The 23,907-nt window shown below is 39.8% G+C and overlaps 1 protein-coding gene across 9 annotated transcripts in view; it reads right to left on the bottom strand.

Moving 5' to 3' along the window:
- Positions 1–23,907, bottom strand: part of LOC117946855 (RNA-binding motif, single-stranded-interacting protein 3-like) — a 173,818-nt gene that overhangs the window by 50,312 nt on the left and 99,599 nt on the right. For all 9 annotated transcript variants that reach the window (XM_034875282.1, XM_034875280.1, XM_034875279.1 and 6 more), the window contains 2 exons: positions 22,597–22,655; positions 11,403–11,494 (listed from right to left, as the gene is read on the bottom strand). In XM_034875282.1, the coding sequence (XP_034731173.1) occupies positions 11,403–11,494; positions 22,597–22,655 (151 nt within the window). The remainder of the gene's footprint in view (positions 1–11,402; positions 11,495–22,596; positions 22,656–23,907) is intronic.

Genomic DNA, 23,907 nt, shown 5'->3' with positions numbered 1-23,907 from the left:
ATGAAGCAATGAAGATGTAATACTTTTAGTTTAAATTAATTTCACACACTATGTAGCGTTGCTATTAGCAGATTCATTTGGCCTGAGGAGATTTTCATATGGCAACCTCATTGACCTGTATTTGATTCAATTCATTTATAAAGTTGAGAAAACATGACTGTGTCCCTGTATAAACTACAATATTGTTGTGTTTAATGAACTGTTTCAACTGTGCGGTACGTACCAATGTTTTATTCGTGCATAACCTCATGCCATGACATCATGGTCCAGATGCTGGTTTTCTTCTTCAGTATTTATTCTATGAGTTGGGACCACATTTACAAACTATTTTTGAGCAAAAATCTCTTAACGTCTAAAATTATTACGTTTTAAGGCTTTTCATGAATACAAATCCAAATTGGGAGCTTTTGGGATATTTTCTTTCAGAGTGCTGGCATCACCACTTTAACATCACCCAGTTTTCTTATTGCTCTGTTTTTGCTGCCAGGCATGATGCAGGGATCTACCGAATGCATAGAGTTGGAATTGCTGCTGTCCACAGAGACATCCCCACATTATGAGATAAAAACCTGTGACTTAAATGTCCTATGACATGGTGCTTTTTGGATGCTGTTATATAGACTTAACTGATCCCCTAATACCATATCTGAAGTCTCTTTTCCAAAATTCAGCCTTGGTGCCGAATTAAAGCCTGTAGAGCCAGTCCCACAATGAGCTTTCCTTAGGACATGCCACTTCTGAGTCTGTAGCTTTTCAGGAGGAGGGGGGGCGGCAAGGTGGAGAGTGGGGATGTGGCCTTGACCAACTGCCACTTTGCGTGTTTGACAGCCATGATGTCTCTCTCTCAAATTCTCTGGGCGGGCAAAGCAGGGAAAGGGGAGGTAATTTTTCCCCTAATGAAGAATCCAGATCGGCCCATCTGAGCTTTCACTTTCTCAAAGACAGAGCAGGATACCCAGGGCTCGATTTACACCTATCGCCATTTCTAGCCACTGGGGGACCATAGGCAGGCTGGGGAAACACATATTAATGTCAAAAAACCTCAAAGTGACATTTTCATGCCATGGGACCTTTAAAATTAAGAACCAGAGACTTTTTCATATACATACAAAATGTCTGTTTTGCTTATCTTTGTGATCAACTTATTCCCAATACCTGACCCATGAATTGGTATTTGCACGGCCTTTTCCTAAACAGCAAGTTGTAGGTAGGGTCTTTCTCAGAAACATGCTTTGGCACACAGGATGATTTATATTGGAACATTCCCAGCCAATGTAAACATTTGATTGAATTAAAAAGATGAAGAACTCAAGAAAAACTTCAACTTAATCACCACAAAGAAGGTGTCTCAGTGGGACACTGATTGCAGAGTGATCTCTATGAAAATGCATGTGTGTGTGTGTGTGTGTGTGTGTGTGTGTGTGTGTGTGTGTGTGTGAATAAACAAAAAAATCTAATTGTGATCTGACAAACTGTCAATAAAATATAACAGAGGGGTCTGTTCTGAAAATGCTAATCCCAGTCATTCTAGATACTGCAGTGTGCAAAACTACAGCTAATGACAATAAATTGTTCTGTTATTGCACTCTCCTGTGTATCTGTATCTAAATCTGTATGCAAATGATGATGATGTTACCACTAAAGGAGAGAGTAGCAATACAAAGTAATATGAATGGAACATTTTTTTAATGGGTACATTAAACTGGAATTGATTTACATCTTACAATATTAACCTCCAACCCTATTTTTTTCCCTACCTAGCCATCCACTTATCACTCTCAGCCATCTGTGCTGTCTGTCTATGCACTGAGGTCGCTTCTCCTTTTCTTCCGTTTTATAGTGGTTGGCAAAAAGCATTAAGGTGTATTCCCAATATCTAGCCTGAGGTCGCTGATCTGCTAGGTAGCTTTGAAGAAAACGCATTGACAGAAAAAAGTTCTGATGTTCGTTACATCACCTCATTTAGGACTATGTTCTCTACAGCTACGAAAATAACATGTTTTAGTATTGTTTGAATTATTAAGACCAAGAAAAGTTTGAAAATCTAAACATTGTTGAAGATGTGCTAAGTTAAACGTCCCCCCGGTAACATAGAAGAGTACAGGCCCTCGGCCTCGGCCAATTAAACCGCTAAGCGTGACTGCCCCTAGTTTGTCTGTCAACCTCTTTTTTTCTGACTGGTCTGGCAAACTACATCTCAGAAAAGGCACTGCTTCAAGTAATAAAATTATAATTTTTAATGAATACGCTGCATAAAGTATTTATGAGTCAGGGACCTTTGGATGGATGGCTTTTGGCTGAATATCAGTCAAGCTACAGTATGCCACTGCAGGCTGGATAAACACAACAAGTTTGTTAAAACAACAAACTTATACCCAAGAGAAAAGCAGACTGTAGACTATAGTGTAATGAAAACAGATACAAGTTTCACATTGCATATCTGAATTTATGTAGGGTGGCTTAAAATAAAAGTACATTTACTTTGAAAATACAAATGTTATGTTGAAGAGTCTAAGCAGGCTATTAAGATGAATGACGGTCATTAGCGGTAACACAAGTACTATCTGAAAGCAGTCTAAAAATAGTTGTCCTGTGACATGCCAGCGTTTCCTGTTGTCTTTACTAAAACGATGGGGTGTTGTGGTATGCTGCAGTGCACAGTGATCATTTTCAGTAGCAGAAATTGAATCAGACGGATTGTTTCCATCTCATTTAGTTATGAAATGTGTATGTTATTAAAAAGCCAACAACTGTTAATTATACTCAAAGAATAAATGTTCTTGAGTTTGTACTCTGTGTTTGCACTGTTTTGTCACACCCTATTAAGTATGTTAGGCTAATTACTAAGATCTGCAGAGTTGCATTCCTGATTTTTTTTTTTTTATCCATATGCAATCCCTTTTTGATGTTAGTTGATGCAGCAAAATAAAGAAACTGTTAAGTGTCACGAGAAATTATCGTGATTACTGTTATTATGAGAAAGGTTTTTTTTTTCATTAGCAACGCCACAGAGGCACATTAATCACCCAAACACCCTTGTTCATCTTCATTTTCCTCTCCATCTCCCTGCCGTTCAAACTCTCTCTTCTTCCATCCCGTCCATCTCTTCCTTTTCTTTTCTCTCTCATCCACTTAACTCTTCCATCTCTCTCTCCTCCACGCACACTAACATAAAAAGCCACATGCACACACAGACATGCACACAACCCACGGCTGGTAATGCAGGGTTAATGAGATTGGAGAGCAGCTGATGGTTCTGCACATTCAGGCCAGATTTCATTTAATTCGATTGGGTTTCTCTCACCAGGCTCCCTCCCACTCCTCCCTTCTCTCTACCTTTCATTCCACCTTCTCCTCATTGTCCTCCTACTGCTTTTGTTGGACCAGAGTTGGTCCGGCCTTACAAAAAAAAAGAAAACAGGTTCACGCAGCATGCACACATACACTGAGCTTTTACTTTGGAGTTGCTGTGAACACACACACACACACACACACACACACACACACACACACACACACACACACACACACACACACACACACACACACGTCCTTTGCCACTCCGCTGTCCTCCACTCCAAACTGAATGTGATTCATTATTTGTATTTTATAATGTCAACTCTGCCTTGAGCCAGACATGACTCAAACCAGGATGAAGCACACGGGGAAGAAGATTTTAATCAATTAAATGTCTAATCTAGAATTTTAAAATACGTGTGCATGCTTAACTATAGTAAAACCATGTTGCAAATAAACATTGCTATTGGCTCCTGCTGTCACTGGCAGGGCAGGTGGTTAACACACACATCTGATCCCATTGTATAGCATTAACTAGAAATTGAATATATTTTATTGTGACATTTTTAAAGAAAGAAAGCCTGTCATCTCCAATTCTTACAATATACTTTTGACTGCCACTACAATTGATACATACAGCGGTCTTACTACAGTATATATTATTACTTTTGTGCTTACTTTTTTGCTAAGAAATCAGAATGTATCGGCCGTGTTTGTTTTGATTAGTCCCATGTTTGTACAAATCTTGAGGTAATGTACAATGTGTTGAGGTTTGCCATTATCACAATCCGGACCCATGAAAAGAAAAAAAGCTAATGCTAGCTATTTTTCCTTAGTACACTATGGGATGAAAACAACACTAAGTGTGCAGGAGCTTAAAAATGGCACAAATTACATAAACAAACAAAAACTTTGTTGGATCTAGGGCTTTTGTTAGCAGGCTAGGCTAACTACCACTTCCTGTGTGAGTAGAAGGTACTGTAGCTTGCCAGCTACAAATGTAAATGTAAATGTGCTGTATTTATATAGCGCTTTTCTAGTCTTAACGACTACTCAAAGCGCTTTTACATAGTAAAGGAAACATTCACCATTCACACACATTCATACACTGTTGCCAAGGCTGCCGTACAAGGTACACAGATACACACTCACACACATTCACACTCCGGTGCGCAGCATCAGGGGCAACTCGTGGTTCAGTGTCTTGCCCAAGGACACTTTGACATGGACTGCAGGGCCAGGGATTGAACCACCAACCTTCCAATTGGCAGGCAACCGCTCTACCACTGAGCCACAGGCACCCCACAGCTTCAACCTAAGTGGAATACAAACATAAGCACTATGCGTCCTCCCGAATCTTGAGGGATTTAAAGGGGTCAATCAAATTGCAGTCACAGTCGATAGACAATGATGTGTGGTCTTGTTAAAAAAGGGAAAAACTTGCATCAACATTTGTACGCTATACAGCATGGCCTTCTCCAGTCGATGCCGGCTATTTCCACAAATGTCCAAAGTGTGATTCATGAACTTTTGAAAAGCTGCAGCATCATTATAGTTTGTACTTCCTTGCACAAAAAGAGAAAATTATTATTCTAGTTAGCCTTTAATAAGTGCCCACAGACAAGCTTGCAGTGTCATAAGAGGCAGTGGTAAATCTGAGCAATTCATCTTCTCTGTCCCCGTTGTGCATAGTAATGTACATGTTTTAGTAGTTAATAGGGCTGGAGACCTTTAAAAACATTATTTTAAATTTTACAACAGACCGTAAAGCCGAAAAAACATCACGCCAGCACTATTAGGTATTGCCATTTTCAAATAATGCTTCTCTGCCACCGAGTTTGGTTTAGAAAGGAGAGCGCCACGGCCTTTCCCTTTAAATATATATGGTGGCTTGTGAAAGGATAGTGTCATATAACTGGCTGAGAAAGAGAAAGAGAAGGAGCAAGATGAAACAAGCAAAGTAGAAACAGAAAAAAGAGAAAACACATTTGAACAAACAGGGGTGAGAGATGAGGGGAAGGAACAACGGAGGTGAAGTAAGACGGCACATAGTTTCAGGCAAGAAAGAGACAACAGAGTGATAGACAAGCAGAAAGCAGGGTTAGAAAGAGAGAGAGATGCACACATCTTCCTGTCTATCTGTTTTTGTCTCTCATCTTTTTTATGTCAGTTGGCTCTGTTGTCCTCTTCCACCTCAGCTGTCAGACACACACACACACAGACACACACACACACACAATACATCGGTAAACCATTTCAAGAGAACACACAAGCATATACAGGGAGATTAAGAAAAAACATACACACACACACACACTTGCGCGCGCGCACGCCTGCACACACACACACTTGCGGGCATGCATGTACGCACACACAAACACACACACATACACACACACACAAGATACATCAGTAAACCATTTCAAGAGAACAGCCGGCATCTGGCTTTTATCAGACACACACACGCAAGAAAGAGAAACTGGAACTGGACTGACCAAAGGGTTTAATCAGGGTTGATAAATGACAGTCATGCAACAAAGTTCACATTATGTGCATTTATGCATGTGTGTGTGTGTGTGTCCCCTCTCTTTCTTTTTCATTGCACTCTCTCTCCTTACACCCCCACCACCACCTTTCTCTCTTTATCCCTCACTATCTGTCCCCACTCAACCCTGTGACTAATGACTCTGGAGGAGGCATTGCAGCACCTGCTGCAGACAAACACAGGAGGAGAGAGTGGGACAAAAAAAAGGAAGGAGAGATCATGAGGACGTAGGGGGAGGGGGTGGGGTCAGATAAAGAGAACAAAATAGGCTGAAAAAAAGGGAAGACAGGGAGGTAAAAAAGAAAGAAAGACAGTAAAGGGGAAAGAAAGGCGGGCGGTACCAAGGACAAAGTGGAGGGAAGAAGAAAGGGAGAGAAGAACGGAGGGAGGTGTGAAGTGTCAATGCCAGTGGTACCATCTCTCTAATTAGCATAGTGACCTTGGTCCTCTGTAACTGTTATTGTGCACGCACGCACGCACGCGCGCACACACACACACACACACACACACACACACACACACACACACACACACAAACACACACACACACACACACACAAAAAGTGCTAATAAGTATAGCACAGTGTGTAACTTTTTTCAGTTTGAAAGGTAAAAGCAGTGCCCAAATGTGAAGTTAAATACACAATAATTTGACATTCCTACATGTGAATAATAGCCAGCATAAACTTGGTTTATGTCAAGGCAGGATACAAAGACACCAGGAGAAGCATAGAAAATAGAATAGAAGAAGAAACACACACACACACACACACACACACACACACACAAACCCACACACCACATCACATAACTGTGTACAGTAAATTCTATGGCGCTGTAAAAGAAGGAGTTTAAGTGTGAGGGTGACATTTAACACTTTAAGTTAAATGAGGATTCAACATACAGATATACTTAATACAGAGAGAAGGTGAGTAAAGGCCGGGAGACAGAAAAACTAGCTGTGAGTGAGCAGGCAAGACAGAAGTCTTTTAGGTCAACAATAACTACCAAGAAGACCGAGGAAGCAAGGGTAGGACACACACACACACACACACACACACACACACACACACACACACACACACACACACACACACACACACGCGCGCCTCGTTTCTTCCCTCTTAACATTTTCTTCTTGTCTCGTTTATTTCACAACCAAAACATGCACCTATTACAAAGTAGATGTCAATGCAGGCAGCAGGGTTTAATGGATAAAAATGTTTCACAGTGAATATACACCAACAGTAATTCATTGGTAATGTCAGGAAGTTACTTTAATCATGGTTAACTCTGAGGTTGGCAGTTGGATGTAAGACCTCTGTAATATAAACTGCTACTTCAGACTCACCTATTAGTATTTTACATTATTTTAAAATAACAGATATCAAATAACGTAAAACACCATTTACTGTCCCCCCACATCCCTCACACGATGTGCAATGCAGCAGGACCTTGCCTTTGTTTGGCTTTGATGCTTCCTGTTAATTCTTTTCTGTGCTGTGTACATACAGTATATGGTTGCTGAATCAGCGCGTGCACAATGTACAGTACTTGCAGCTGGGTTGTATCACTACCAAATTGTTCCTCACAGTCCCTCCTTTTATGTGGGGACCACCCCTTGAATGCGTCTCTGTGCGTCTACTTATTCATGTTCCTGGCGAGACACACTGAGGCCATGGAGCCAATCCATTGCCCCATGTGTCAAGGTCCGTGCACAAACACAAGGAAGTGAGGAAAAAGAGGTAGTCTGCAGGTACAACTGAAGCCTAATGCAGACCCGGTTTAAGGTAGCCCTTGAGACTTGGAGATGGTCTGAATTGGCACTAAATTTGGCACACTTTACATTACTACTGGGGTAATTTGTAGTCCTGGTGTTTCAAATATGACTGGTGTTGATGTTCCATCCGATGCTGCAGAGTTTAAAAGTCTTGTGGGAATGTGATCAAATTTGATGCGTGGAGCAGTGACCCTCCGACTACATTTGGGTTGTAGTTTCACTACGGTAGGCCATGAGATCATCTAGGAAAAAGTGGCTAGAAAATGATTATAGTTCCCAAACCTAGGCACTACTTTTTAAAAGATGTTTTGCTTAGACAAAACCATTGACTTTATGTTAAAAGTTTTTTGCTAAATACCCTGCAGTTTTTTGTCACAATCCATAAAATATATATAATTGTGAATAAAAAATAAAAAATAAAAAAAATCTTATGCTGCTTGTTTGGTTTCTAACTTTCTATATATTCATTTTATCAACAGAAAGTATCTCTCAAACTGACATGTATACATGTACCTAAACATATGAGACCAGTTTTGGTGCATTATATACTCAAGTGTGAATGCTGACCATGAAATGTGGCACATTTGTAAAGATATGCTTCAACTTCACAGATTGGCACCAAGCAAAATAAAAAATAAATAAAAACATCATAAATTTAGCAAAAGAGTGATTTTTATACATCAACATTTTCAGTAGGTACTGTGTAATAATGATTATTGAAATTTTATCCTCCTTTGAAGCCTAAATGATAATTTTATTCTTTATGCTTCTGTTCCTTTAGTCACCCTTCACTTAATATATGTATAGAAGACTGTTTTTTTTCAATTAATTAATTAATGTAACTTAAGTTTTAAATGAATTTGAACTGACTGCGTAAACATGCTTTGCGCTCTCACACTAACAACGACTTGAGAAACACACACCTTTTTTTACTCTAATCTAACACATCTCTTAACTCCCCATACTCACACTTAGATCTTTTAATAAGATGTGTGATTTTAGATAATATATCCCCCGTTCTGAGTGAGTGAGGAAAACCAAAGGTGTTAAATCTGCTATGTGGATAAATGATGATGTTCACTTTTTTAAAGCATCAAGCATGTGGCATGAATGTATCTTTATCGATAAGATCCAATGAGGACTTTCCAAACAACACTATGTTTGACCCGGCGTTTCAGTTCATCACAGGCTTAGTGTTGATGTCCAGCAGCAGATGAGTACAGCCCTACCTCCAAACCTCCCCTACCCAAAAAACATCAGTATTCACCTTTCTTAAATGTCTCATCTCTCCTTCACAAAATCTCTTTTTTCTCCCTCCCTTCTACCATCTCAATGCTGTCTTTGGTGGAAAAGACTCTCATGCAGATTAGAACATAAGAACAAAAAGTTTCTGTCCCCGCTAACCTACAAAACCTCAGCATAGTCTGAGAAGGAAGTGGGAAATAGAGTGCCATGAGTTTTTGCTTCAGTCAGACTAATTGGTACTGAATCAATGAAACCAAGAATTTTTCTAAACCTTAATTAAGGTGCTCATCTTACAAAATGTTAGAGGCTCGAGCTGGAAATACAACATCAGTGCTTTTGAGACTTTCTCATTGCAACCTGATTCAGGAAAGTTAGCTGGGACATCAGCAGCTGTGTGCATAATTAGTTCATGAAACAGTAAGAAGTCTGTAATTTCATTTGGAATTGACTCCATGCCCTCTATTCCATCCCTTCGGAAAAATTCAATCTCCAAGGAAGTGAGGGTTCTTCTCTCTTTAATAACAGCTAAACACATCAACAGTGCTCTTCCAGATGCCCCCTCAAGCCGTTAGGAACAAAATAAGAGATGGAAGTCTAATGAAAAGAGGTTTAATAGAAGAGCAAGGCAAAGGTGGCTCAGAGGCTTGCTGCTGTTTAATTCAATGGGATGGTCCTTGTGCCTGAAGACTGGCCCATTTTAATTGCACTTCTCTCTCATTTATAAGAGGAAGTATACAGCGAGGCAGCTTTAATGAATCAGAAAGCAAGGCAGGCTATTCAGTGTCTTTCTTTCACACGCATTGAAGGATAATGTGATTGTGCTGGTTAGGCCCAAATGTTTTGGCACAGCCTTGTTGCATACAACTGCCAGCTATGCAGGCACCCACGCATACACGCACACATGCACGCACACACAACATTACAAACCCAAATGATTATTAGCATTAAAGAAGAAAATAGTGAGAAAATACATATTAAAACTCAAATTAGCTCAGCCATCTACAATAATATGCTGCATCCTTGCACCCATCTTTTCCAGTTTTCATCAACAAGTGCAGTGCCTGTTTAAAATAAGCCTGTTTGGAACAGGATGATTTCTAGGAATTACTGCTTCCAGCTTTCTTAAGAACAGCTCCAAACAGTGCAAACAACTTCACACTCGCCACTGCGCTTTCTTGGGTCCTGAGCAAAACACCTGACCTGACATAGTTATATAATATAGATATAGTTATTTCCCCCCGCGATGCTACAGTTAACACGTCATTTGCTAGCTTTTTGTGATCAGGCTATTTCCGGAAACAAAAGCACTCATTCCGAAAGTTCAAAACTTTGTGCACATTTAAAATATATGTGTCCTCTGTGATTTGGAGGAGATATTTTGAGAAGAATAAAGTGATAATAGCCTATTACAAGAATACAGTCACTATGTTTCAGAAAACAATCTACCTGCACCATAGTCTGCTGCGCATAAAGTGATTGCTTTGCTGATACGGCAGATCTCAGACCTTCTGACAGACTATGACACAAAGTTAAGCTAGGGCTGTGGCTGTCCGCTGCTCTATATCGCCGCAGCATGCCCACAGCAGGGCGCGTCCTTTATAAAACTTAAGCTGCTGGACCACCAAAGCCGCGCTGCTCATCTCTATTTTTTACAGAGAGAGTGGACACTAAGCGACGTACAGGTTTGTTTCAGAGCAACGTTTGTTTGAGTCTGAACCATAGACCGGAAACGTCACAGGAACTTCAAACTAAATCATTAGTATTGCACTCCTACATTTTGTGTTAATGCCATCAATGTTTTAGACTGAGTTGGCTACGATTCCTCCTAATATTTCACCTTACACAACTTTCCTCACTTAGAGACGGTTGTTAGATGAGAGCAACAAATACGTAATGCTGGTCAGACCCCACACGTAAAATCCTGTTTTATTCGCCTCGGCAAAATAAACTGGAGAAAGTTACAGTGCACCCATTAGTGCTACAACGATATAATGTAACAACTGTTCCTTGGAAAACACTTGTTTCCCATATTAGTATTAGTATTGTATTGTACTTGTTCTGGTAAAAGAAAGAGAGAGAGAAGACAAGAGATTTGGGGCTATTCAGAAAACATCCGGGGCTGTTGCCGGGGACGCCCAGGCCTAACGACGCCTCTGCAGACAGTCCTTCCATTTTACTTAGATAATCTCATCATGACAATAGCCGCTAATTAATAGCTCTATCTGGACTCAAGCAATGATCTCATCATTGACTTAGTCAAAACGGCACCTGTCTCACATTACTTAATGCAATAGTATAACTGATATACAGTCAATCCAGTGGTTGTTATTATAATTATAAATGCTGCACTACTTTTGTCACTATTGTTTTTACAACCACAAATATTCTCACCGCCAACACCACAATCTGTTTTCTCCAGGGTTTCCAGACAGTGATTGAGTCCACCCGGAGGATAAAAGAACAAAAAAGCCAAACACCTCAATAACAACAAGTAAAGCAGAGCAGAAAGTGAACGGGGGGGGGGGTAAAGCTTACCTTCGCCATCTGTGCCTGGACTCCGCTGGCTTTGAGTGAGGCCACAGCCTTCTGGGCTGCAGCAGGGCTGTCAAAGTCCACAAAGCCATAGCCTGCACACACACAGACAACACAGAAGAAGAAGATGATGAGAAGGAGGAGCACGGTGAGGGGGGGAGAAAAAAAGGATAAAAGGTTGTAGAATATCAGTTCATGTTGTTCTGAATATTGCTGAGAAAAACCAGCCAAGCGTCTGTGCTGCATAAATCCCACAAATGTGTGAAAATCAAGTCAGGTCACGTATTTAATGAAAGCTGCTAGTTCCTCCATTAAATGTGTTTTAGCACAGAACATCACAACAGAATTGGTGTCATAACAGTAACTCTTGCTATGTTCTTTATGAGCCAAAAGGACTTTTAATGTCTGCTCAAAGTTTTGTGTACTACAGCTCTTTTTTAATAAAATCATGTTCATGTAGCCATGTTGTTGCACTAATGGCTGCTCCTCATTCATTCCCTGTAGATGTATTGTTTACATACGCTTTATCATGACTCAATGCTGAGAGAAATATTTACTTTTACATGTAAAATCTACTTACTTCCTATTGTCTGACATTTAATATCCCACTGCATTGCATGTGAGTTTTTTTTTTACACTAAATCTGTCAGTAGATATGGGGTTCTAATACAAGTGACATGAAGAAAATTCTCCACATTTAATTCAGTCATAAAAAGTGATTCAGAGACTTGTTTGAAGAAATAAAGACACAAAGAGCAATATTATTGCAATATGGTCTCCATCATGTTCTGAGTGTATATGTATGCACAGTGTATATGCCAAATTGCTGACGCTCTGGGGATCTAGGTCGGGCACTACAGGAAGCACTGAAGGACAAATGGTCTGACCACGCACATATAAATCTCTTCTTTCATAAATACACCCTGTTTTGCTGGGTCACATGGGTGAGGCTGGAAAGAGAAGACAGAAAGAAGCTAAAGAGACGCAGTCTGTCTGCAGTGTGACTGGCAGGTTGCGTGCAAGTGTGTGTTGTGAGCAAAACAGAGACTGTTAGTAGAAGAAGGTTTTTGACTGTGTGTTTGTATGAGAGAATACTGAAAGAGATATATTGACACAAAAGAAACGTTCACAAAGCACAGCAGATTTGAAAATCCTGCTGTAGTTTTGAGTTGGCTGTGTGTGACACAATTAAATGATCAAAAGCCTGACTCATTACAATCCTAAATGTATACATGTTAGGAATGAGGGAATACACTTTCACTTCTCTCTAAATTTCCCAAAAACTCGTGCACGCACGCACGCACGCACGCACGCAAAATAAAACCCCAAAACAGTTCACAAAAGATCAATAACCACTAGTCCTTGTGTTTGATGGCAGTAGTTCAACATCAGCGGCAGTGAACGTGGTTTTTTAAATGAAACAACTGCATTGAAAAAGTTTGTGTTTTAAAGGGGAAACCACCGATTTTACACAACAAAGTCTATAATTCTATAGGTGTTCGTGTATGTGAAAAATTAGTATGACTAAAACTTAGTATGAAGCCGTTTGTGGCACTAGAGGGAGCTCATGCAAATCTGAAGATTGAGTGATCTTAAGTCCCTTCAGCGTTAGTTGGGTCCAAAGACTACAAGTTCGGGCTGAAGGCGCTGGTCCAGCTGGCTGCCCACTCACTCTGACATCTCTCCATTTGTGCATATGTAGGTCCTGAGCATGTGTGTGTGTTTCGGACCTGTGCGTAGTGATTACTAAATTGTAATTTCCCACTGGGGATCAATAAACAGTATAACTTATAAAATTATAAATTCTTATAAAGAGGTCTGGAGTTTACCAGACCTCTTTAGCCTGCTCCTCATCTCTGCTTTAGGCTAGTGGCCGGATGCCACAGTACCCTCTCCTAACATATAAACACCCAAATCTCTCCTTGAGTTGAACGGTGGGTAATGTAGATGGCATTTTGGCAAGGAAGAAGAATAGCACAGCAATATCTCTAGTTCTGCTGTATTGATTTTGATCGTTATTTTTTTCTATTTCTGATGGTCCATCATGAGTCTGACAATGCAATAGGAGTAAAAGGGCAAAGAGTATGACTTTTGTGTAGTAGCCATATAATGTCACACGCCTTTATTTCAATAACTAATAGTATTTCACATCAGTAAAGTTTCAGTTCATTATTGAGAACCTTCAGCCTCTACATAAAACAAATATAAATATAATATATATAATATAAAGCTCCTGAACGGAACTGACATGGTCTAATTGTCTCACTTAGAGCAGTTCATTTGTTAAGTAGTTTATTTAACCACTTCCATTTCCTCCTTTGTAATAATTAAGCATGACATTCATTTTGATTATTATATTTCTGTGTTATGAGGTCAGCAGGGGGTTCCGTGATACAGCAGCTCTGCACAAATAAATGTCATTTCATTCACCATCAATCCCCTGAGGAATTAATAGCCAATTTCCAATTATTTGGATCCATCCAGGAGTTAAAAAAGTTAGATTTTTATAGAGACTAAATAATGAGGCTACAAAATATATATATATCTTAGAAAGTGCAGCATCAGGATGGTATTTTTCCATCATGGTATCAATATATTATTACTATAGGGACTGGTTGCTTTGTATATTAGCATATTTGCCCAACTTTAATGCAGTTTATTTTGTTGAATGCTGGTGACATATAATGCTAGTAAGAAATTCTGTAGGGCAAAAACAGAGCACATAGGTGCAGCCGATCGGTTTGCGGCCATCAAACTGCACTTCATGGAGCTGCTCTATTTATAGTGATTTACCGATCAACTGTATAGCTCTTATCAAAAGTTTAGTTATTATTAAAGTACCAGAAAATGTAGTCCATGTCTGAGGAGCCTAGTATCTCGTATGAATATGGAAATACTGAGTTGTTGCAGATGCTGGCATGTAATCTGGCTCTGCCCTGCACACAGAAGAACACCTATAGCCAGACACCATTCACCATTTATGTCTCGTGACATGATTGATGGAGACATCTTTTCTCAAAGTGCTCATCTAATTGACAGTTTTGGTATGATAGACCATTAGCCTTGAAATGTGCAATTTGCTTTGATTGTAGTCATCACTCAAGGAGTTAGCTGTGTTTTTTGAAAATCTATTCGCCCCTCCCTCCAGGGTGGTCAGAGGTCAAGTATCTGCGACAGAACACAGGAGCTGGTAGGGATTCATTGTCTTGCTCAAGCACACTTCAGCTGAGTGGAAGCTGCTTGAATCTGTAAGCAAATGCCTGCCTTCCAAGCTGATGGACGGTTTTCCAAATGATTACGCCACGCTACTGCCAGACATGTAATTTGTACATTTTCATATAACCTAAACTACCTTCTTTAGTATGGTGAAAACTCTCATCTCAGCTCTTCTAGGCACGATAATAAGGATACTTCAAGAGAAAGGAAGAAATAAAATAATATCTCTGAATTACATCAACCTTATTTGTGCCCTGTCCCTCCCATCTGTGGCCTTATGATGACACAGAGATTGAAATTCCTCTTGCTCAGACAACCTGACAAATATTCCAATCATGAATGAATGAAAAAAAAGAAGAAAAAATAAGTTTGACTACAAAGCGCAGCTCCACATGAATACACACTTCTATGTTCTCATAGACACGGATGGAAGTACGGATAAACATGAGCGTATGCGTGCACGCACGCACGCACGCACATACACACACACACACACACACACACATACACACACACACACACACACACACACACACACACACACACACACACACACACACACACATACACACACACACACACACACACACACACACACACACATACATACACATACACACACACACACCTCCCATCTAATCTTCTGAGCTCCCGGAGTTCCTGGCCATGGGCCATTAGAAAGGACTAACTGAGTAGGAAAGGAAAAGGAGAGAGAGAGAGAGCTAAGGAGGAAAGGGAGGGAGAGAGTGGCCAGCAGGCAGAGAAAGAGAGAGAGAGAGAGAAAGAGAGGGAGAGAGAGATGACCAACAGAAGGGAGGCAGAGAAAAGGCAGGAGACATGGAGACAGTGAGAGGGAGAGCGCTTGTCTTTGGGAAATGGAAATCCTTTACAATCTAAAGTGGTTTCCTCTCCCCTCCTTGCTCCATCCTGTGCTCTGTGCCCTCTCCCTCCCCCAGAGCTCCCACACTGCTAACTAGAAAACCGTCAGTGTATTTAACATTGAGCCCACTACAAAGCTGAGGATTTTACAAAGAAAATCTTTATATTTTCTCAGAGAACAAAGCACAGTGGCAGAATTGTAACTAAGTACATTTACTCAAGTACCATATTTGATTACAATTTCAAGGTACTTGTACTTTACTTGATTATTCATTTTATGCTTTATTAAACTGTATATTATGAGGAAAGTGTTGTATAGGGCTGGCCAATTAGTGCATCTTTGCACCATATATTCATATATTGTTCCAGAGAGAAATATTACCTTTTTAGGTAAAAAGAAACAAAGAAGCATCGAAAGGCTTGTGGGGCTTTTGCAAAGCTGAGGAATCGTGAAATGTCAGAACATTTTACACCATTTAGAAATGATTTAGATCAAGACCACAACAGAAATCAATAATATATCCCTGCAGACAGCAAAGGAACAAGACCTTATTTATTCATTTTGTCTTTTTGTCTCTCCCGCTCTCTGTACTCTTTCCTCTCTGCAAAATCTTACTGAAAAGAGGATGTCTGCCAAATCATCACTTTCAAGGGGTCCCCTTCCTTTTCTGTCAGCCACAAGTTATTTTTAACCCCACCCTCACCCTCCCCGTGCCTCCTCCCATCCATCCCTTCCTTCCTTTCCAAGAAAACTCTCTGTGCCAATTTGTACTCCCTTAGTCACGCTAAGCACTTATCTTGTCCCCACTGAATGCCTCTGCAATCAAACCCATACTCATCTGGTTGTAAGGCATTCTAATGGCCGCCTGATAATGAAACTCCTTCATTGTGAGTTAACATGATGTCTACATCACAAGCAGCAAAATTGGTGATGTGGGCCAGAGCCTGTAGAAATCGCCTATGCTGCTGCAGCTGCTGCATCAAATAATAAGCATAAATCTACAGCTGAAGATATCTGTTTGCATTTTGAAACACGCCCTGTAATATTAACTATTCATAAAGGCCTTGTCTGGACATACTCCAAACTAGGCCTTTATATCACTACTATTTACATGCAAACGCACAGACTCTTTGCTTTTTACAAAAAAATTCCCAGATTAAAAAAAAACGTTTTTACCTGGATTTTTTCTACTAATGAAAGTTGTTTCTCTTGAGTTGTTCTCGAAAAACAATTTGTGTGTGTGTGTGTTCCAAACATTTTTTAAGTAAATTGTTTCCTTTTTTACTGTATTGATTTTTTTTTAAATCAGATTTTCGATATTTGTAAAAAAAAAAAAACATATTTGTTGGTACCCTGAACATAGTACCTCGTCTCTTTAGAAAGGGAACATCGCCCAGGAGCACAGTCACTGTTCAGAACTATTTTACCTTTTGTCCTTGTATATCTTTAGATAATCTATATTTGACCAATTTTCTTTTTTGAACATATGATTTAAGTGCACAAATAAAACAGCCCATGCTTGCTCACATGAAATGTGACCGCAAGGGATTAAATTACCTTGCTGCTTGAGTCTCAAGCCATTAACTGATGTTGCAAAGCATCTAATGACTAATAAATCACAGTCTTTAAGTCATATTTTTACTTGTATAATAAGTATGGACATCACATCTCATTCACTGAACTTTTTTTTTTTATCTGATTTTGGACAAGAGCTAGGAAACATGTCTGATTAAACGTACGTGTACACACCATGTATGAAAAAGGCTAAATACTTGGCTCAAATGATACACAAACAAAAGTAAAGTGTATCTGTTGAGGACTATTTTTAGCTGTAGATTAATACCCATTTGGTGCTCTAGTCTAGGGAATGTTTATGGAAGAACTATGTGGGATTGACTCAACACAAACTTGTGCCCATGTTCGTTGTAATGAAAAAACACGCCAGCCAGTACAATGGTGTTGCTCATTGATGTGTTTTAATAGTTTTTGGACACAGAGGAAATTGCTATATCAGGTTTTGCCTACCAAGGCAATACTCATTAGTAGAATAGTCTTTCCATGGGATTTGTGAATAAGAAAAATAAAGATTTTTGTTTTGCCTTCTCAAAGTGATACTTTAGCTGCTTGGTCTCACCTCTGCTTGCATTTTTTACTTGCAGTGACTGGAAATGTGGCCTTTAGCTAAAGCTAATTAGCAGCAAGATGGCTCCCTTCTTCACGGTCAACAACTTTCTTCAGAAGGTTGCCACCCTATTGAAACCAAAATAAACAAGCTAGAAGTGAATTTGGAAGTGAAGGGATCTTGTGGGAATAACACCACTTTACCACGACGAAACAGTGGACAACTGTATGCTAACACACATTTAATTAGCACCAACAAGACTACAAAGAAACGGGAGGGCTGTGCACCAGGTAATAAATCTACACATAATAGTCCTCCCTCGCACTCTAATGGTGCAAAGTTTAAGAGTAAATCATTTTCCTGGGAAATGGGAGGACAAGTAACTGGCAGAGCACAGCAGCCTGAGATTTGTGATACGACCGGCTGTCCCGCATTATCATCCAGGCAGAGCGCCTCTTCAACCCCTGTAGTAAGTAGGGAACATCTGTGGACTGCTGCGAAAGAAAGAACTAGCAACAAAACAAATCTCCACAGCTAGTGTGCCACATAGGGCTGCACAATTAATCAAATTTTAATCACAATTTTGACTTCCGAAGATCAAATTTGCGTGAGTGAGTGTTTTTTTTAAATGCCTCATTTCATAAAAAGCTCAGTTTTTTTGTTGTTGAAAATTTAACAGATAGCAGTCGGTCTCAAGGTTTACCAGTTTAGTAGTAAACGCAACATTTTGTCGCGTATGTGTTGTTTTTCAGACAACAGCAGTGACCAGTGCTAGTCGGTGCTAGTTAGCGTCTGTTAGCTCACAGGGCTCTATAGGTTGCTAGATAGCGTCTGTTAGCTCACAGGGCTCTATAAGGTGCTAGTTAGCGTCTGTTAGCTCACAGGGCTCTATAGGGTGCTAGTTAGCGTCTGTTAGCTCACAGGGCTCTATAGGGTGCTAGTTAGCGTGTGTTAGCTCACAGGGCTCTAGGGCGCAAGTAGCCTGATATTTTTCCTTTAGGTCACACCGGTGCACCTAATGGCTTTGCTTTCGCTTCAATGTTTTCTATATCAATATGGTTTAATTTTGCGTTACATGACCCATTTCTTCTGTAAAGCCGTGCCTGTGTTGGATCTCTTCTCTACTCTCTCTCCTCTTACTGTCAGCGCAGCCCCGCCACACAGTGGCACCGGTCCTAACTTCTGACTTTTGTCTACAGTTTTAATTGTTATTAAAACAGCTGTATATTGTTAAGCATGACAGGCAAACCTGTATTTCTACCAGTGTTTCCGCTGGTAACTCTGCTATCGCAGCCGCAACGGCAAAAAAACACAAAAGAAGTTATTGAATGCAACTAACTTCAGTTCGTAGAGTAATAGCGTGTGAGACAGCGCCTGCTGGACCTGGATCTCTCCCTAGCTCTTTTAATCAGTTATTGTAAAAAAACAAGTGAAGGCGATTTCTCAGAGATACATTTAAAAATAAAAATAAATATCCTGCGCTATTTATTTCAGAGAGCTAATTTTCATTTACATGTTTTGCAGCTGTATGTCTATACAACATACAACTTCAACGTAAGAAGAATGTAACATAATATGGATGTAAAAGCAGTTATAAATAGCTTATGTGATAATAAAATTAGTTTTGGTTAAAATCAACAAATAATCATGATCACAGTATTGATCAAAATATTTGTGATTATCATTTTGGCCATAATCGTGCAGCCCTAGTGCAACAGATATCCTCTACTGCTGCAGGACCCTGGATCTCCGTCTGATGAACTGGATTATGATTTATCGTCACACAGCAGGGGTTAGGATTGAGAGGAACTCAAAAAGCAAAAGTCCACAGGAAAAAATGTAGTAAAAAAAGGAATGTTCTCTGACTTGGCAAAACAGTGTTTCCTCTAGAATTTTTTTCAGCAGCTGGGGGAAAGGGTTAACATTGATAAGAGTTGAAAATTTGTGGGGGTGCACTAGTCTAGTAGATACACTGGTGGCCAGAAAGAGCAATGAAAACTATTGTAGGTGTTATGGGTCCCGAGAGTGGTCCCATACAAACAGGTTCTGTTGGAACAGTTGGAAAAAGTTGTCAACAGTAACATCACCTAAGAAATATTGTACAGTGTGTCGGCAATGGTTAAAAGCCTCATGGGCCCTATCTTGCACCCGGCCGGCGCAGTGCAATGTCCAACGCAAGTGTCTTTGCTTGTTTACGACCAACGTATTTGTTAATTTCCCGTCCAGCGCCCACGTGCTATTTTGAGGCAGCAGGAAGTGATCGCGCCATTGACCAACAAAAACCTGGTCTGAAGTCAGAAACGTGGCATTTCATTGTTATTTTAACAGCGAATTAGTAAAATGTGCCTAGGCTTATGCACAGCGCATGCACACTATGCTTATTACACACAATATGAGCAGGCTAGTCCATATTGTTAAAAAAGTAAACACTGTGAAACTTACAAGCAAAACTAATTAAATGGTGGTATCAAGTAAAGTTGGGCCAAAGTAAGAAAACCTTAGCTTCACAAGCCTAAACTGAACCAACTTGAAGTGTATGTAAATGTGAGTTTGAAACAGTAGGTGAATACAAAGTGTCACGTGAATATGTTTGTTCAGCAGGCTGCCACTCCAACCTTCTAAAGCGGAAACACGGCAAAGAGAATCCTGCATGTCGTGGCAGCAAACCCAACTGTGAAACGGGACTTTATTGATCTGCTGAACACAGTCAGCTCTCTGAATCCTGAGGTGTCTATCAGTGTCCCTCTACCACCAGTCAGAAGAGGTGTTGACAGCAGACATCCTTTTAAGGCAGATAGACTTTTCCTTAGCAAGTCAGGAGTAAAGCTGTTCACCTCCAACCTATTTTGCTTTCTGCGTCACCCTGTTGCCCTTTGCCAAGGACACGAGACATGAAGACTCTAAACAAGACAAAGCCATCACACAGACTGGCAGAGATCCACCTTAGCCCCCAGTTGAGAATTGCTTTGAGCACGAGACACTCAGAGCTGGGACGAGGAATCTCAACCTCCCAACCAACACTAACACCTTTAAGGATCCCTCTCTTTCACCACTCCATACCACCGTTCTCTCAACTCAACCTTTTGGCCCTTTCCCCCTCCTCCCCCTGTTGGAGTTCACTGACCAGATAAAGGAGCTGGTTAATGCTGGAACCAAATGTACCCACCTCCCTTCTCCCATTATTCCCCCCTGGCTTACCCCTCCATAGTTTTTACCCAATCTCCAAAGGTAAAACACCAGGCATCTCAGACAACAACTTCTGTCTGTGGATAAAAGGAAATCAATAAACAGATTTTATCCATTTCTTGCGCTGCACTGTAACCTGTATTCTTATATCTTACACCTGTCTTAAACTATTTTAGCACTTTTATTTGTTATTCTCTTCAACAAATGTTTCAATTGTTTTTAATTGCTATTTCATGTTTTACGTAAAGCACTTTGAATTCCCCTGAAATGTGCTATGTAAATACACTTGCCTAGAAAATCACCACTTTAAAGCAAATTAGGGTTGGTTTTGGTTTAATTTGTAAGCGTTGTGATGTAATCTTAAATAAAACAGATGTCATTTTCCATGTGTAAATTATACTAAAAAAGAAGCATGATTGTACCCCATAGGATAATTGGCAAACATAATACTCATGAGCTGGAGCACTCTACTGAATCCATTTTTTTAAACTCCATTTCAAGTAAGAGCAATAAAAATAATTAATGAATCGAGAAAATGGAAGAGTAACGGATAATTATCACTAGGTTTATAGAATATTCGGCCTTCCCTCAGGCTGTGCTGTAATGATGTCAGGACAGGCATTTCAATATGCTTTTAGAGCTCAAAGCAATATTTGATTATGTGATGCCAAAGCAGATTTGACTAGCCAGTTAAAAAGATCCAAGAAATACCTAAAGTAAAACAGTTTTCATGGGACATTCAATATAGCTTGGATCATTATTATGTTTAAAAAGGTAGGACTGTAATAATTTACTCAAAATATCTTCTCTGAAGTCATCACAGCAGACGAAATTGAGACTGAGTCTTAGAATTTGCATGAATGTCTCTGCCATCGCAGAGATGTTCATGCAAATTCTAAGACTCAATCAGACTGACTTTTCCTTCACTCCTGTTACTGAAGCTGATGTGCTGATTAAAGGCCATTTATGCCGTTGTCCTAAACCATGTCAGTGTCCTTTGAGTGCAACCCTGACAGATGAGCAGCAATCATACCGAATACATGCTCTTGTGTGCCTCTTCAAAAGCAGACAACTACAATCATATTGATTAATGCTTTGTTCAGACCACTCCAACAATCAAGCGGACCCTCATCAGAACACACTTGAGTGAGCCTCATTCACCACAGAGACTATTTGAAACACATTGTGGCTAATGTGTTGCATTCTCTATTTTTGACTTGGCCAATGTCAACAATTCCAACATCTTGCTTTGAAAAGCAGCATAACTCTGACTATCATTAGGTTGCAAACCTGAACTCGACATCATGGAATGAAACCAAATAAAGGTACTCTAGCAGTGCATCATTTAGCTAGATTAAAGGATGACATGGTCATTATGGGAGTCAATACTGTTGTTATGTATACAGTAACATTACACACCCTTAGACTACCACAGAAGTAAACTCAGAATTCTGAGGCAAACAGAAGGACCTTGTGCAACAGCACGCGCAGCACGATTGAAGTACTTTGTTTTAATTTAAAGTCACACTGTCTGTTGACAGACATTTTAGCCCACTGTTAAAACATTAAGGCATTGATTAATTGGGGATGCAAAAAAGTACTACAGTAAGGAAAATACACACAAAAAACAACCTAGGGTGCACTGATGGGTCTGCCTGTAAGCTGCCAAGCTAGTCAGTTCTCAACTGATGTTTTCCTGACTGAAATCTCATATCAGCAATTGTGAAGTCAATTATGACTTTGCAAGTCACACACATAACCACACTGGATAAAGCCTATGGATTCTCACTCACCTTTGCATTGATTGGTGTTCTTGTCCAGGATGGCCTTAGTTGACACAATCTTCCCATATCTGTAAAAACAACAATGAAACATTCTGATTAGTTGTTATATAATTTTTGCTATTTTTAACATCTGGGGCAATATTGGTTGTTGCTCTAGGGTAGTGTTGGCAATGTCTGTCAAGGTCCTTCTGTCAGTCCACCACTTTGGTCCTAGAAATATTTTAGCAACTTTAAATGTTGTGCAGAGATTCATGTTCCCCACAGGTTTGATTGTAATTATGCTTATTTTGTATCTATCAGGTAAAAATGGTTATTTGTCCATTGTCAGTTTGTGACCAAATACCTTCAGAACTAATACAATTTCCCATCAACCCTAGCTTTTGTGTTAAGTGCTAATTAGCAAATCTAAACATGCTAACATGCTAAACTGAGAGCAACTGAGACACATTCTTGCTACTAATCAGTTTGTTAGCATTATCATAGTGAGCACGTTGACATGCTAGTATTAGCATTTAGCTCAAAGCACCACTTAAACCTGGTAACTTCCACCGGGTCACCAGCAACGTACCTTACATTAGTTCTGACATGTTACATAATAAGTATTTAAACACAGAAGTTCAAAACTTTTGTCAATATGTACATGTTGTTCATCATTTGATTTGTAGAATTGTCCGCAATTCAGTAATTCAGTTAATTTCACTGAAATCATAAGCACTAAAGCAAGATCAGATGTAACTGATGATGTGGAGTCTCTTGCAGACACCCCGATAAACTGTTTTATAAACAGAGTTTGTTCATATTCAATTTAATTTCTACCTTTGGATTCAAACTTTGTGTTTACAGTTGCAAGTAGTGTCGAAATTCAAGACATGTTACCTCCTCTGAGACAGTATGTTCAGGTGCAACTGTAAAGAAGTTTCCACAAAGTTTGAATCCAAAAGGACAAAGTAAAATTAAAATGAACAAAGGCTGTTCATAAAACAATTTCTCGGGGTAGAGTCTCTGCAATCGTCAGATATATTTTCTATCTATGCTCCTATCTATCCATTCTGTCCTTATCTGTTTCAAATCTCACCCGTAGGCCAGACAGTACTAGTCTCATAAATGATGGTAATAACTAGACATGGTACGGCACCCAATCCAATCCTGCTTGGAGGGCCTATAAGAGAGACAAACTTCACACCTCTTTCCATCTGTTCTCTGTGCCAACTTTTAATGTCTGTCCGTTTCAATACTTTACTCTCTGTCTTCTGTTTGAACCTGTGCCTCTCTCTTTGTCTTTTTCCCCTTGTATCACTCTTTTATTCTTCAGCAGCTGTT

The sequence above is a fragment of the Etheostoma cragini genome, chromosome 6, assembly GCF_013103735.1.
Source record: "Etheostoma cragini isolate CJK2018 chromosome 6, CSU_Ecrag_1.0, whole genome shotgun sequence".
NCBI lineage: Eukaryota > Metazoa > Chordata > Actinopteri > Perciformes > Percidae > Etheostoma > Etheostoma cragini.
The sequence above is the reverse complement of the archived record's forward strand: the minus strand, read 5'-3'. Positions and strand labels throughout refer to the sequence as shown.